This window comes from Lepisosteus platostomus, chromosome 9 (genome assembly GCF_059453375.1).
Source record: "Lepisosteus platostomus isolate fLepPlt1 chromosome 9, fLepPlt1.hap1, whole genome shotgun sequence".
Classification (NCBI taxonomy): Eukaryota; Metazoa; Chordata; class Actinopteri; order Semionotiformes; family Lepisosteidae; genus Lepisosteus; species Lepisosteus platostomus.
The window spans coordinates 673318-687539 of record NC_142619.1 but is presented as its reverse complement, the minus strand read 5'-3'; the positions used below and the strand labels follow the sequence as shown (position 1 = coordinate 687539).

The 14222-nt window shown below is 57.3% G+C and overlaps 4 protein-coding genes across 9 annotated transcripts in view; 2 read left to right on the top strand and 2 right to left on the bottom strand.

The window, feature by feature from the left end:
• Positions 1–3859, bottom strand: part of LOC148654246 (cytochrome P450 2F3-like) — a 21676-nt gene extending 17817 nt beyond the window's left edge. Inside the window, exon 1 of the mRNA XM_088646156.1 lies at positions 3268–3859. The gene's annotated coding sequence lies outside the window, so the exon portion shown is untranslated. The remainder of the gene's footprint in view (positions 1–3267) is intronic.
• Positions 2006–6196, top strand: LOC148654245 (uncharacterized). The gene is made up of 2 exons (XM_088646224.1): positions 2006–3090; positions 5291–6196. Exon 1 carries the CDS (start codon positions 2517–2519, stop codon positions 3030–3032), a length of 516 nt encoding a protein of 171 aa, XP_088502350.1. The 5' UTR covers positions 2006–2516; the 3' UTR covers positions 3033–3090; positions 5291–6196.
• Positions 4378–10545, top strand: LOC148654244 (uncharacterized). Its single transcript, XM_088646592.1, has 4 exons — positions 4378–4479; positions 4619–4726; positions 8700–9532; positions 9624–10545. Exons 1-4 carry the CDS (start codon positions 4378–4380, stop codon positions 9841–9843), a joined length of 1263 nt encoding a protein of 420 aa, XP_088502718.1. The 3' UTR covers positions 9844–10545.
• LOC148654243 (chaperone Ric-8A) overlaps positions 10339–14222 on the bottom strand; it is a 15473-nt gene continuing 11589 nt past the window's right edge. For 5 of the 6 annotated variants that reach the window (XM_088646166.1, XM_088646165.1, XM_088646164.1 and 2 more), the window contains 6 exons: positions 13933–14027; positions 13680–13830; positions 13376–13471; positions 12766–12910; positions 11537–11810; positions 10339–11439 (listed from right to left, as the gene is read on the bottom strand). In XM_088646166.1, the coding sequence (XP_088502292.1) occupies positions 11298–11439; positions 11537–11810; positions 12766–12910; positions 13376–13471; positions 13680–13830; positions 13933–14027 (903 nt within the window). In that variant the 3' untranslated portion in view covers positions 10339–11297. The remainder of the gene's footprint in view (positions 11440–11536; positions 11811–12765; positions 12911–13375; positions 13472–13679; positions 13831–13932; positions 14028–14222) is intronic. The other variant, XR_015941289.1, reaches the window with a different exon arrangement.

Genomic DNA, 14222 nt, shown 5'->3' with positions numbered 1-14222 from the left:
TCATTCTGCACCAGTAACCCCACCTGGGAGACACACAGCGATCATTCTGCACCAGTAACCCCACCTGGGAGACACACAGCGATCATTCTGCACCAGTAACCCCACCTGGGAGACACACAGTGGTCATTCTGCACCAGCGGCCCCACCTGGGAGACACACAGTAATCATTCTGCACCAGTAACCCCACCTGGGAGACACACAGTGATCATTCTGCACCAGTAACCCGACCTGGGAGACACACAGCGATCATTCTGCACCAGTAACCCCACCTGGGAGACACACAGCGGTCATTCTGCACCAGTAACCCCACCTGGGAGACACACAGCGATCATTCTGCACCAGTAACCCCACCTGGGAGACACACAGCGATCATTCTGCACCAGTAACCCCACCTGGGAGACACACAGCGATCATTCTGCACCAGTAACCCCACCTGGGAGACACACAGCGATCATTCTGCACCAGTAACCCCACCTGGGAGACACACAGCGATCATTCTGCACCAGTAACCCCACCTGGGAGACACACAGTGATCATTCTGCAGCAGCGGCCCCACCTGGGAGACGCACAGTGATCATTCTGCACCAGTGACCCCACCTGGGAGACACACAGTGATCATTCTGCACCAGGGGCCCCACCTGGGAGACGCACAGTGATCATTCTGCACCAATGACCCCCACTGGGAGACACACAGTGGTCATTCTGCACCAGTGACCCCACCTGGGAGACACACCGTGATCATTCTGCACCAGTGATCCCACCTGGGGGACACACAGGTGTGATCCTGTATGTTTCAGTGCCCCAGTACCTGCAGGTGCAGAAATGTAACACTAGATGGAACTAGTAACATATTGGCTGACATGTTCTGACCACTTTCTTCAGTACAGAAATGTTCATTTTCAGTACACAAAATGTTATGTACTTCATAAATAACATTTGGACAAGCTGTATGTATAGCCTTGACTGGACACACTGCACACACACACCTGTACACACTCTGACTGGACACACTGCACACACACACCTGTATACGCCTTGACTGGACACACACACCTGTACACATTCTTACTGGACACACTGCACACACACACCTGTACACACTCTGACTGGACACACTGCACACACACACCTGTACACACACACTGTACACACTCTGACTGCACACACTGTACACACACACTTGTACACACTCTGACTGGACACACTGCACACACACACCTGTACACACACACTGTACACACTCTGACTGCACACACTGTACACACACACTTGTACACACTCTGACTGGACACACTGTACACACTCTGACTGGACACACTGCACACACACACACCTGAACACACCCTGACTGGACACACTGCACACACACACACCTGAACACACTCTGACTGGACACACTGTACACACACACACCTGTATACGCCTTGACTGGACACACACACCTGAACACACCCTGACTGGACACACTGCACACACACACACACCTGTACACACTCTGACTGGACACACTGCACACACACACACACACCTGTACACACTCTGACTGGACACACTGTACACACACACACACACCTGTACACACTCTGACTGGACACACTGTACACACACACACCTGTATACGCCTTGACTGGACACACACACCTGAACACACCCTGACTGGACACACTGCACACACACACACCTGTACACACTCTGACTGGACACACTGCACACACACACCTGAACACACTCTGACTGGACACACTGCACACACACACACCTGTACACACTCTGACTGGACACACTGTACACACACACCTGTACACACTCTGACTGCACACACTGCACACACACACACACCTGAACACACTCTGACTGCACACACTGCACACACACACACACACCTGAACACACTCTGACTGGACACACTGCACACACACACACACCTGTACACACTCTGACTGGACACACTCTGACTGGACACACTGTACACACACACACCTGTACACACCCTGACTGGAAACACACACCTGCACAGGAAGAGGAAGCAGGCAGTTCTCAGGTGCGTGTGGAGCGCCGGGAGAGGCGGGCTCTGGGACGCTGGAGGAGGGAGAGAGGGGAGGATGGAGGGTGTGTTTGCGGAGAAGGCCCCACTCCCTCTCCACGCGTGTCTTCCCCAGACGCAGCGGAGCAGCTCGGGGACGGAGACACGCCGCCCGCCGCGGAGGAGGAGAGTCGCGCCGGGACCCGGGCTCGCGTGGGAAAGCGAGTGGGTCCGGGGCGCCGAGAGACCGAGTTCAGCCCCTGAGTGAAGCTCTGCCCGCGGTTCAAGCGCACAGCGCCCTGAGCGACTGACTGGACGTGACTTTGCTTTCAAACTCTTCCCCTCCGGACCTATTTTTCCAGCACTCGCTCCTCAGGATTTGGGGGGAATTTTTAGCGCTTCTTTGGTATCAACCTCCCCAAGAAAAGGACTGTCTCTTCCCCGCCGCGAGCGGTCACGGGCTAGAACCGGGCGACCGGACCGGGCGGTCGCCATGGAGACCAAGAGGATGCTCGGCGCGCCGGCCGAAGCGGAGGAGGAGCGGGAGGAGGAGGAGGAGGAGGAGGGGGGCGGGAGGCGACAGAGGGGCAGCACGGCCGAGGGGAGCCGGGCCCGCTCGCCGGAGGAGAGGAACGAGAGGGAGCGGCGGCGGCTCCGCCGGGTGAACGCCGGCTTCGCGGCGCTGCAGAAGAGGGTGCCGCAGGTGTCGGCCGCCCGGCGCGCCAGCAAGCTGCAGATCCTGCGGGCCGCGCAGAGCTACATCTCGCACCTGCAGCGGGCGGTGCGCGCCGCCGGGGGGCCCCAGCCGCCCCGGGACCCCTCGCCCGGCCGGGGCTCGGGCGCGGACTCGGAGGGCACCCTGGACTCGGCCGACTGCGCCGAGCTGCCCCTGTCGGACGGCTCCCCGTCCTCCTCCTCCTCCTCCTCCCTCCCGCTGTCGGCGTCCCCGTCCCCGCCGGCCCCCGCCGGGCGCGCCCCCGCCTGCGACTCCAGCCCTGAGCCCCGCTGAGGGGCGTGAAGCCCGACCGGCCCCGCCGCGGGGCGGAGAGAGGACGCGCTCGGAGCGGGTGAGTGAGTGTGTGAGGCTGAGAGCCGGTGAGTGAGTGAGTGAGGGTGAGAGCGCGTGAGTGCACAGCTGCGTAGAAAAGCGCACCGAAGTTTCCCGACTGTGTCGGTGGCGTTTTGTTTACAGCAATGTGTAGTTTCTAGCATAGTTTCTCCCGATACTCGGCGTGTTTACTCACCGGCGTGTATTTGCTGCTGACCAGCGGGTCCCTCCCGTTCGGTGGATCAGCAGACGAAAGAAACCGCAACGTGAATACAAAGTGGACACAAGTGCCCGAGGCATGTTCCTGGAGGCGCTGTGGTTGAAATCGCTTCGCGGGGACCCCGCGTCTCCTCGGCCGCCTGTCTGCGCTCTTTCTTGCACAGAGCCGCGGAGTTCAACACCTGCGGCAAGTGGGCAGCAATGGAGCTCACTAATGATACCGCTTGAGTGAATGGGTTACTGACAGAGCTGTGTCTACAGTGACGCTGTTTAGTAGATCACTGGTGTGTGTGTTATAAACAGGCGCCGTCCTTCGGATGAGACGTCAAACCGAGGTCCTGACTCTCTGTGGTCATGAACAATCCCAGGGTGCCTCTCGAGAAGAGTAGGGGTGTTACCCCAGTGTCCTGGCCAAACTCCCCCCTGGCCTTTACCCCTCATGGCCTCCTAATAGCCCCCCTCTCTGAACTGGCTCCATCCCTCTGCTCTCCTCCCACTGAGAGCTGGTGTGTGTGAGAGGACTGGAGCATCATCCAGGTGGGGGTGGAGGGGATCCCCATGAGCTGTAAAGAGCTCTGAGTGGCACTATATAAGTGTGAGAAATTATGAATCACTATTACTATTGAGTTCAGAAATAGCAACTGGAATTAAATCGTTTGAAAATGTTAAAATGAATCAAGCCCCGAACCTTAGGCTAGAGGAAGGGGGACATTGACTACAGATCAGGCAGCTGACAGCAGAAACACACCTCCCCTCCCAGGTCTCCCTACAGCCCTGACAAGGCCAGTGCTGCTACTCTGTTTCTCTGTTGTTAATCCTGCTGGTCCATGATTGTAGCTGTATCCAGATGTGTCCATGATAGTAGCTGTATCCAGATGTTAACTCAATGAGGTGATCTGCATTGTTTTACACTGTATGCTCTGTGTACAGTACTACCTTTCTGTACACACTTATCACTAGAATCACTGACAGCTGTGTCTACAGTGACACTGTTTAGTAAATCCCTGGTGTGTATAGTATAAATACAGCACACTGTACAGGGCGTGGGCAGTGTGGAGTCGTCGCTGTTTGTCCTGGGATTATCCTGATGACGTTCCAGCCCGTCGTTGATAAGGGCCCTGAGATGTCAGCTCAGTCGGTGGAAGATGAGGAGATCGAGCAGCTGACAGCAGCAGCACACTGCTCCAGGGTCAGCCCAGACACTGGGACCAGGCCGGGAGTCCTCCCCACGGAGGTCCAGTATCGGGGACTGGACTCGCCAAGCCGGGCCCAAGGGGTCTTCAGGAACCTGACTGCTGGCCCGCTCCGCGCCTCTCTGGTGCCGACAGGAGAGGGCTCTGCCCCTCTGCCCCTCCAGGGCGAGTCAGGTGTCTCGTTACACCAGTGACGGCACCAGGGGTCGGGGACGAGGCCTGTGCGATCATGGCCAGGCCAGAGTGAGTGAGCTCAGCAGCTCCCCTGCTGGATGGGCTGAGCTGTTATTGATCTGCAGTGCGGTTCCCTTTTTAATCCCACCCCTCCACCCTTTATTCCAACTGCTCTGTCCAGTCCAGGGTCGCAGGGCAGCCAGAGTCTGTCCCAGAAGGCACTGGGCACAAGGCAGGGTACAGCCTGGACAGGGCGCCAGTCCGTCACAGGGCAGACAGACAGTCACACAAGGCCAGTTTTCCCAGTCACCAATTAATCCAGCAGCACGTCTCTGGACTGTGGGAGGAAACCCACACAAACACAGGGAGAACATACAGACTCCACACAGACAGCACCCCAGGAGTCGAACCCAGGGGTGCAAAGCTGCTGTGCTCAGCCCTGCACCACCATGCCTGTCCTAGTCACAAACGAGTCGTGTCCGGGTTCACGCTCCTTGAGTGCTGCGTTGGTCAACGGGGAACTCTCCCAGCTGAAAGATGGCGGCGCGAGTCCTGCAGTCGCTCGCCGGGCTCTGTGAGCTTGTCTGTCCACAGCTCCTGCTGTGTTGAGCAGCTTCCTGTCTCTGTCCACAGGAGCAGAGGGCATCCAGGGGTGTGACCCCAGGGCGAGAGCTTCTGAACACCAGGGTTCCATAGCCTCCCGGCATCTGAACACAGGGACTCCAGAGCTGAACCCTGGATTGGCACCATGTCTGAACACCGGGACTCCAGAGCTGAACACGGGATTGGCACCATGTCTGAACACCGGGACTGCAGAGCTGAACACTGGAATGGCACCATGTCTGAACACTGGGATGAGCTCCTGAGCTGAGCACTGGATAGGCGCCACGTCTGAACACCGGGATGAGCTCCTGAGCTGAACACTGGATAGGCACCATGTCTGAACACCGGGATGAGCTCCTGGGCACCCAGCCCACCAGAGGAGGCTGAACGGCCTCTTCTTCCACGTTCCCCTTGTGCTCAGCTGCAAGATCCTGGGTGACGCAAATACTGCTCTTCCTCTCCCTCTGTCCCCTCTCTCTTCCTCCTCTCTCCTCTCTCCCTCCATCACTGCCAAACCCATTGTCTGTCTCCCTCTGACCTCTGACCCCTGCCACCCCTCTCTCCAAAGCCCTTCCCCGACGGTGTTGGTCAGCTCCTGTGTCTGTAGCGCTGTGCTGGAAGTGTAAAGGATTTGGTGTGATGTACTCTGGCTGTCCTGGTGTCGTGATGTTGTCGCTGACGAGGGCCCTGCAGGGAGACGATCTCGGCTGGCCCACGGAGCGCCCGGCCAGTGTCCCCCCCCCAGGAACAGAGCGAGATCATCTCTCCCAGCAGCACGACTGAGCCTCGTGCTGTATCGCCCGGGACTGGAGGGCGGGCCGAGCGCGCGGGAGGTGGGAGACGTCCCAGAGCTGTCTCAGCGCGGCCTGGGGCAGACCCCTCCGAGGACAGGCTGTAACAATCGCTTGTGGGTGAATAAACACAGGATGGTCCTTCCCCTGGCCTCTGGCTAAAGGTCTGTAAGCCTGGTGTACTCAACTGTGAATGCTGAGTCAGCGCAAACACTGACAAAAACCTCCAGTGATTCCCTCTCTCTCTCCCTTCCCTGTCTCACTCCGCCTCCCCTCCATCTCTTTCTCCTCTCTGACCAAGAGAAATATTTTGTAGAAATGTGCTTTATGGATATGCTTGCAGGGGGGACAGTCCTGTTACAATAGGAGCTACAGTCCTGTTACAGTAGGAGCTACATTCCCAGTACAGTAGGACAGTCTGTTACAATAGGAGCTACATTCCCAGTACAGTAGAACAGTCCAGTTACAATAGGAGCTACAGTCCCAGTACAGTAGACCAGTCTGTTACAATAGGAGCCACAGTCCCAGTACAGTAGGACAGTCTGTTACAATAGGAGCTACAGTCCCAGTACAGTAGAACAGTCTGTTACAGTAGGAGCTACAGTCCCAGTGCAGTAGACCAGTCTGTTACAATAGGAGCCACAGTCCCAGTACAGTAGGACAGTCTGTTACAATAGGAGCTACATTCCCAGTACAGTAGAACAGTCCAGTTACAATAGGAGCTACAGTCCCAGTACAGTAGACCAGTCTGTTACAATAGGAGCCACAGTCCCAGTACAGTAGGACAGTCTGTTACAATAGGAGCTACAGTCCCAGTACAGTAGAACAGTCTGTTACAGTAGGAGCTACAGTCCCAGTACAGTAGAACAGTCTGTTACAATAGGAGCTCCAGTCCCAGTACAGTAGGAAAGTCCTGTTACAATAGGGGCTACAGTCCCAGTACAGTAGACCAGTCTGTTACAATAGGAGCTACAGTCCTGTTACAATAGGAGCTACAGTCCCAGTACAGTAGAACAGTCTGTTACAATAGGAGCTCCAGTCCCAGTACAGTAGGAAAGTCCTGTTACAATAGGAGCTACAGTCCCAGTGCAGTAGACCAGTCTGTTACAATAGGAGCTACAGTCCCAGTACAGTAGGACAGTCCTGTTACAATAGGGGCTACAGTCCCAGTACAGTAGACCAGTCTGTTACAATAGGGGCTACAGTCCCAGTACAGTAGAACAGTCTGTTACAATAGGAGCTCCAGTCCCAGTACAGTAGGAAAGTCCTGTTACAATAGGAGCTACAGTCCCAGTGCAGTAGACCAGTCTGTTACAATAGGAGCTACAGTCCCAGTACAGTAGGACAGTCCTGTTACAATAGGGGCTACAGTCCCAGTACAGTAGACCAGTCTGTTACAATAGGGGCTACAGTCCCAGTACAGTAGAACAGTCCAGTTACAATAGGAGTTACAGTCCCAGTGCAGTAGAACAGTCTGTTACAATAGGAGCTACAGTCCCAGTACAGTAGACCAGTCTGTTACAATAGGAGCTACAGTCCCAGTACAGTAGACCAGTCTGTTACAATAGGAGCTACAGTCCCAGTACAGTAGACCAGTCTGTTACAATAGGAGCTACAGTCCCAGTACAGTAGGACAGTCTGTTACAATAGGAGCTACAGTCCCAGTACAGTAGAACAGTCTGTTACAATAGGAGCTACAGTCCTGTTACAATAGGAGCTACAGTCCCAGTACAGTAGACCAGTCTGTTACAATAGGAGCTACAGTCCTGTTACAATAGGAGCTACAGTCCCAGTACAGTAGACCAGTCTGTTACAATAGGAGCTACAGTCCCAGTGCAGTAGGACAGTCCTGTTACAATAGGAGCTACAGTCCCAGTACAGTAGGACAGTCCTGTTACAATAGGAGCTACAGTCCCAGTACAGTAGACCAGTCTGTTACAATAGGAGCTACAGTCCCAGTACAGTAGGACAGTCCTGTTACAATAGGAGCTACAGTCCCAGTACAGTAGAACAGTCTGTTACAGTAGGAGCTACAGTCCCAGTACAGTAGGACAGTCCTGTTACAATAGGAGCTACAGTCCCAGTACAGTAGACCAGTCTGTTACAATAGGGGCTACAGTCCCAGTACAGTAGGACAGTCCTGTTACAATAGGAGCTACAGTCCCAGTACAGTAGACCAGTCTGTTACAATAGGAGCTACAGTCCCAGTACAGTAGAACAGTCTGTTACAATAGGAGCTACAGTCCCAGTGCAGTAGACCAGTCTGTTACAATAGGAGCTACAGTCCCAGTACAGTAGGACAGTCGTGTTACAATAGGAGCTACAGTCCCAGTACAGTAGGACAGTCCTGTTACAATAGGAGCTACAGTCCCAGTACAGTAGACCAGTCTGTTACAATAGGGGCTACAGTCCCAGTACAGTAGGACAGTCCTGTTACAATAGGAGCTACAGTCCCAGTACAGTAGACCAGTCTGTTACAATAGGAGCTACAGTCCCAGTACAGTAGAACAGTCTGTTACAATAGGAGCTACAGTCCCAGTACAGTAGACCAGTCTGTTACAATAGGAGCTACAGTCCCAGTACAGTAGACCAGTCTGTTACAATAGGAGCTACAGCCCCAGTACAGTAGGACAGTCCTGTTACAATAGGAGCTACAGTCCCAGTGCAGTAGAACAGTCTGTTACAGTAGGAGCTCCAGTCCCAGTGCAGTAGGACAGTCCTGCTACAGTAGGGGGCGACTCTGTCCCTCGTCCTCCTCTCCGCCAGTCAGACCCAGGTTCTGTGCGAGTGAGAAGCTGGGAGTTTGCTGCCAGTTGCGCCCGTTGTGTCTGCTCTCTCCTCTCTCCCTCAGCAGGCAGGCTGGGGCTCGTCTCCGCAAGGGGGAGAGCCTGACCAGCCGCATTCCTGACCGGAGGCAGCAGGAGCATCTCGTCAGACCTGCCTCTGCCTCTCCCCTCTCCCCTCTCCCCTCTCCGCCGCACGCCGATCCGGTGTTCACCCGGCCCCTCCTGCCTCACTCGGGGAGGGGGAAACTGCGGGAAAGCGCGTTCAAAACCGAGAACGAGAGTCTCTTCTTTACACAGAGGGGGGCGGGGGGCTGGAACAAGCCCCGGGCGAGCTCCCGGCAGCTGCAGGCCTGTGTCGTACTGACGGGGCGCTCGGCTGACTTTCAGTTCGAGCTGACAGGTGAATCACCCCTCCCTCCCTCCCTCACAAACGGCCAAAACTCTGCAGGTCTGAACACAGCCTCCCGCCTCGCCTGTCTGTCCTGTTCCTCCTTCTCTTGGGGCGTCTGTGCTGGCGCCGCCCGGCCACCCCGTCTCCTCCTCCCTCCTCCCCTCAGATTCCACCTTACTGGCCTGACTGGAGGTTTACAGCGCCGCCCAGGAAATAACCGTCAGGAAACTGCTGTCAAGGGTTCAGAACAAGAAATCGTTATTGTGCCGCAGGAGATCGCGCTGTGGCCTGGTTTCCTCTCCCGGTAGGGCTGGGAGCGGCTACGATCCTTATCTGGGATTAGGTTTGTTATTTTGGGGAGGAATGTCTGTCTAATCCCAGACTGTCTCCCCCAGTCCAACAGGAAGTGCAGCTCTGTCGCCCTCTGCCTCGCTCTCCGAGTTCCTGCACAGGGGTGCAGCCCAGGGCCAAGTGTCTAACAACGGAGGAGGAGGAGGAGGAGGAGGAGGCAGGAATCGTGAACTCTCGCGCGCGAAGGTGCCCCGTGCTGCCACGTGCGCGTCCGAGAGCAGAGGGCTGCCTCTTTCCTCCACCCCCATCCCGCTTCCCGAATGAACATGGAATCCAGAGGGAAAGGGCCGTTTCGTGTGGGACTGCTCTCACTCCTGCCCGCAGCAGGCAGGTTCCGATCTGGCCGACACCGGGAGGCCCGCACTCGCTGCCACGGAGCCCGGCCTGCCCTCTGAGTGACCCCCTGACCGCTCGGCGCTCCCCCTTCCTCTGCGAAAGAGCGGCTCGGTCACCCCGGGGCCACGCGCTGACCCCCTCCCGCACTCTTCAGTCTGGCACTGAGCCCCAACTCGGGCCGCAGGCCACAGCAGCCCTGAGCCACAGCGCCCTCTTCTGGCCAAGCCTCGTCCGTGCACGCCTGTGGTGCGAGGCACAGAAGTTGGGTAATTCAGTGCATGAAAATAGTGATTTCAATCCCCAAGAATCACCAAGTGCTCCAAATACAGAGCCTGTCTCCCAGTCTGCCCCTGCCCCCTCTCTCTGTCTCTGTCTCAGGCAGCTCTTGTCTCATGCAGTTCACGTCAAATCAACTCGATTCCATTCCATTCCAAGTGCTTTATTGGCATAACTGATCAACGACAGTACTGCCAAAACATAAGAACAGCTCACAGTTATATTCTTGATGAGGAATTAACAATTACAGCTTTCAGGGCAAACAAGTCTGCTAAGAACATTCAGAAGGAATGTCACATCTAATGTTTGGCCACAAGGAGAAAATAAATAGGAATAAATTTACATTAGAATCATCATGTGATCATCTTCATGTAAAGGAAAATAATTCAGAAACTCATGCTCTCCTCCTCTCCTCCCTCTGTCTCCTTCAGTTCATCTCTCTCTCCTGACTCTCCTCTCCTCCCTCTGTCTCCTTCAGTTCATCTCTCTCTCCTGACTCTCCTCTCCTCCCTCTGTCTCCTTCAGCTCATCTCTCTCTCCTGACTCTCCTCTCCTCCCTCTGTCTCCTTCAGCTCATCTCTCTCTCCTGACTCTCCTCTCCTCCCTCTGTCTCCTTCAGCTCATCTCTCTCTCCTGACTCTCCTCTCCTCCCTCTGTCTCCTTCAGCTCATCTCTCTCTCCTGACTCTCCTCTCCTCCCTCTGTCTCCTTCAGCTCATCTCTCTCTCCTGACTCTCCTCTCCTCCCTCTGTCTCCTTCAGCTCATCTCTCTCTCCTGACTCTCCTCTCCTCCCTCTGTCTCCTTCAGCTCATCTCTCTCTCCTGACTCTCCTCTCCTCCCTCTGTCTCCTTCAGCTCATCTCTCTCTCCTGACTCTCCTCTCCCCCCTCTGTCTCCTTCAGCTCATCTCTCTCCTGACTCTGACTCTCCTCCTCCATCACCCTGTGATTCGTCCCTTTTCTGTCGTCTCTCTCTCCCTCTCCCTCAAATCCTCAAAGCCCACTCTGCCCCAGCTCGGTCTCACCCCCCTGGTTTGGGACACACTTCCTCTCTCTCTCCTCTCTCTCCTCCTGGTCTCCACCCCTCTCTCTCGGCTCCTCCCCCCCCTCAGTCAGAGTCTCTCTCCGATTCGCCGTCCCCCTCCTCTGGCTCCTCCCTCAGGGTGTCTGGGGTGCAGTTCCTTCTGCGGCCACCAAGGGGCGCCAGCCTCCCATCCTCCATCACCCCCACCGGCTCGATTATCTGATCCCTGAGGAGAGGGGAGAGAAGGGGAGACGGTAGAGCACAGACACACCGATTGGCCCGGCCCTGCAGTCCGTTAACTCCGCGAGAGGGGCGGCGCGGACCTGGCCAGTCGGTTCAGCATGCTGACCAGTCTCCTGGCCTCCTCCTCCTTCTCCTCCTCGCTCAGCCCCTCCAGAGGATCAGGCTGCTGCTCCTCCACCCTGCCGGTCACGGGGTTGATCCGGGAGCGTGCCTCCCGGTACTCCTCTGTGTCCGAGTCCGAGTCCTCGGAGTACTGCCCCTCCCCGCCGCCGCCCCGGCTGCCCGCGAGCAGCCCCCGCGCCGCCAGGAGGCCCGCGGCGTTGCCGTAGCCGGTGTACTTGACGAAGCGCGACACTGAGGGGCAGAGAGAGGACGAGACAGTGAGGCGGACACACAGCAGCCTGTACTGCCCCGCACCGGGTGTGGGGGCGGTTTCAGGGCAGTGTGGGGGCAGTTTCAGGGCAGTGTGGGGGCAGTATCAGGGCAGTGTGGGGTTGGTATTGGGGCAGTGTGGGGTCAGTATCAGGGCAGTGTGGGGTCAGTTTCAGGGCAGTGTGGGGTCAGTGTGGGGGCAGTATCAGGGCAGTGTGGGGGCAGTGTGGGGTTGGTATTGGGGCAGTGTGGGGGCAGTATCAGGGCAGTTTCAGGGCAGTGTGGGGGCAGTATCAGGGCAGTTTCAGGGCAGTGTGGGGGCAGTATCAGGGCAGTGTGGGGGCAGTGTGGGGGGAGTATCAGGGCAGTGTGGGGTCAGTATCAGGGCAGTGTGGGGGCAGTGTGGGGGGAGTATCAGGGCAGTGTGGGGGCAGTATCAGGGCAGTTTCAGGGCAGTGTGGGGTCAGTATCAGGATAGTGTGGGGTCAGTATCAGGGCAGTGTGGGGTCAGTATCGGGGCAGTGTGGAGGCAGTATCAGGGCAGTGTGGGGTCAGTATCAGGGCAGTGTGGGGTCAGTTTCAGGGAAGTGTGGGGGCAGTATCGGGGCAGTGTGGGGGCAGTATCAGGATAGTGTGGGGTCAGTATCAGGATAGTGTGGGGTCAGTATCAGGGCAGTGTCGGGGTAGTGTCGGGGCAGTGTGTCAGTATCGGGGCAGTGTGGGGTCAGTATCGGGGCAGTATCAGGGCAGTGTGTCAGTATCGGGGCAGTGTGGGGGCAGTATCGGGGCAGTATCAGGGCAGTGTGGGGTCAGTCACCCCCATACTGCCTGATATCAGATTCAAGGCCATGTCCAGTTGCTCTGCGGTCGGAGGCTGGGAGTGTGGGGTCACTCTGCTCTGTGCCGGAGCTGTATTGAGTCAGTGCTCGGTCAGTACCGTTCTCTTTGCAAAGCACAAACAGCAGCTCTGCAGCACAGTGCTTGACGTCGGTGTCCACATGGGTCATCAGGCGGACCAGCTTGTTCCGGAGCGTCGAGCCCACTTCTGGACGACTGAGGACGTCTCTGAGAGGGGGGAGGACCTGAGAGGTCAGAGAGAGGTCACTTTACACTTACACTGACCGGCTGGACACCACAGTACACTAACACTGACCAGCTGGACACCACTGTACACTAAGACTGAGTGACTGGACCGACTGGACAGCGCTGAGGGACTGGACTGACTGGCCTGGCTGGACCGACTGGACAGCGCTGAGGGACTGGCCTGACTGGACAGCGCGGAGGGACTGGACTGACAGGACAGCGCTGTGCAGTAAGACTGAGGGACTGGCCTGACTGGACAGCGCTGAGGGACTGGACTGACTGGCCTGGCTGGACCGACTGGACAGCGCTGAGGGACTGGACTGACTGGACAGCGCTGAGGGACTGGCCTGGCTGGACCGACTGGACAGCGCTGAGGGACTGGCCTGACTGGCCTGACTGGACAGCGCTGAGGGACTGGCCTGACTGGCCTGGCTGGACCGACTGGCCAGCGCGTAGGGACACACCTGGCTGCGCAGGTAGCGGCGCGTCTCTCTGTGCGCCCGGGAGCTCTCGGTCAGCAGGTTCAGCACAGGGGTCAGCTTCTCCCTCAGCTTCTCGCCCTGCCAGGAGCAAGAGCGACCGTCGTCTTCGTCAGCACACACAGACACCCCCCCCCGAGTCACACAGTTCACCAGCGCCCCACTTGGAGCCGGCAAGGACCCCCACTTTCTACGGCCCCCCGAGATCAGCCCCACTTCCGCCCCCCATCGATCTGGGTTCCGCTGCTCCACACAGCCCTGAACTAGGCACCAGTGGTTCTGTTCTGACCCGGTCCAGCCGCCTCTCCATGAAGCCCAGCAGCGCCTCCACGCAGTCCATGTTGATGCCCATGTACTCGGCCGAGCCCGGGCCCACCCTGACCGCCAGCAGGACGTCCAGGCAGGACAGGGGCAGCAGAGACAGCACGTTCACCGTGTGGCTGGGGGACAGGAGCAGGGGGCAGAATCAGTACAGCAGCTCGGCGGCCCCCCGCCCCCCCAGCCGCCCGCGCAGGCCCCACGCACACACGTCTCCCAGTTACCCTTGCAGCTCCTCCCTCTGCTCCTCCCCCTCGCAGTTCACCAGCAGGCAGTGGCGCAGCATGGCCGCCAGGTGGCGGTAGAGAGCAGCCTCCTCCTGCGGAGACAGAGACAACATTAAGAGAGAGAAGGGATGGGAGATCCCTTTATTGGCCATATACTGTACAGTGTCTTGCATGAGGAATGTGTCTTCTCTCAGACCCCAGCTTGCTCTCCATGAGACACACACACATTGAGAGAAGCTGGGGGTCAGAGCGCAGGGTCAGCCTTTTATACGGCGCCCCTGGAGCAG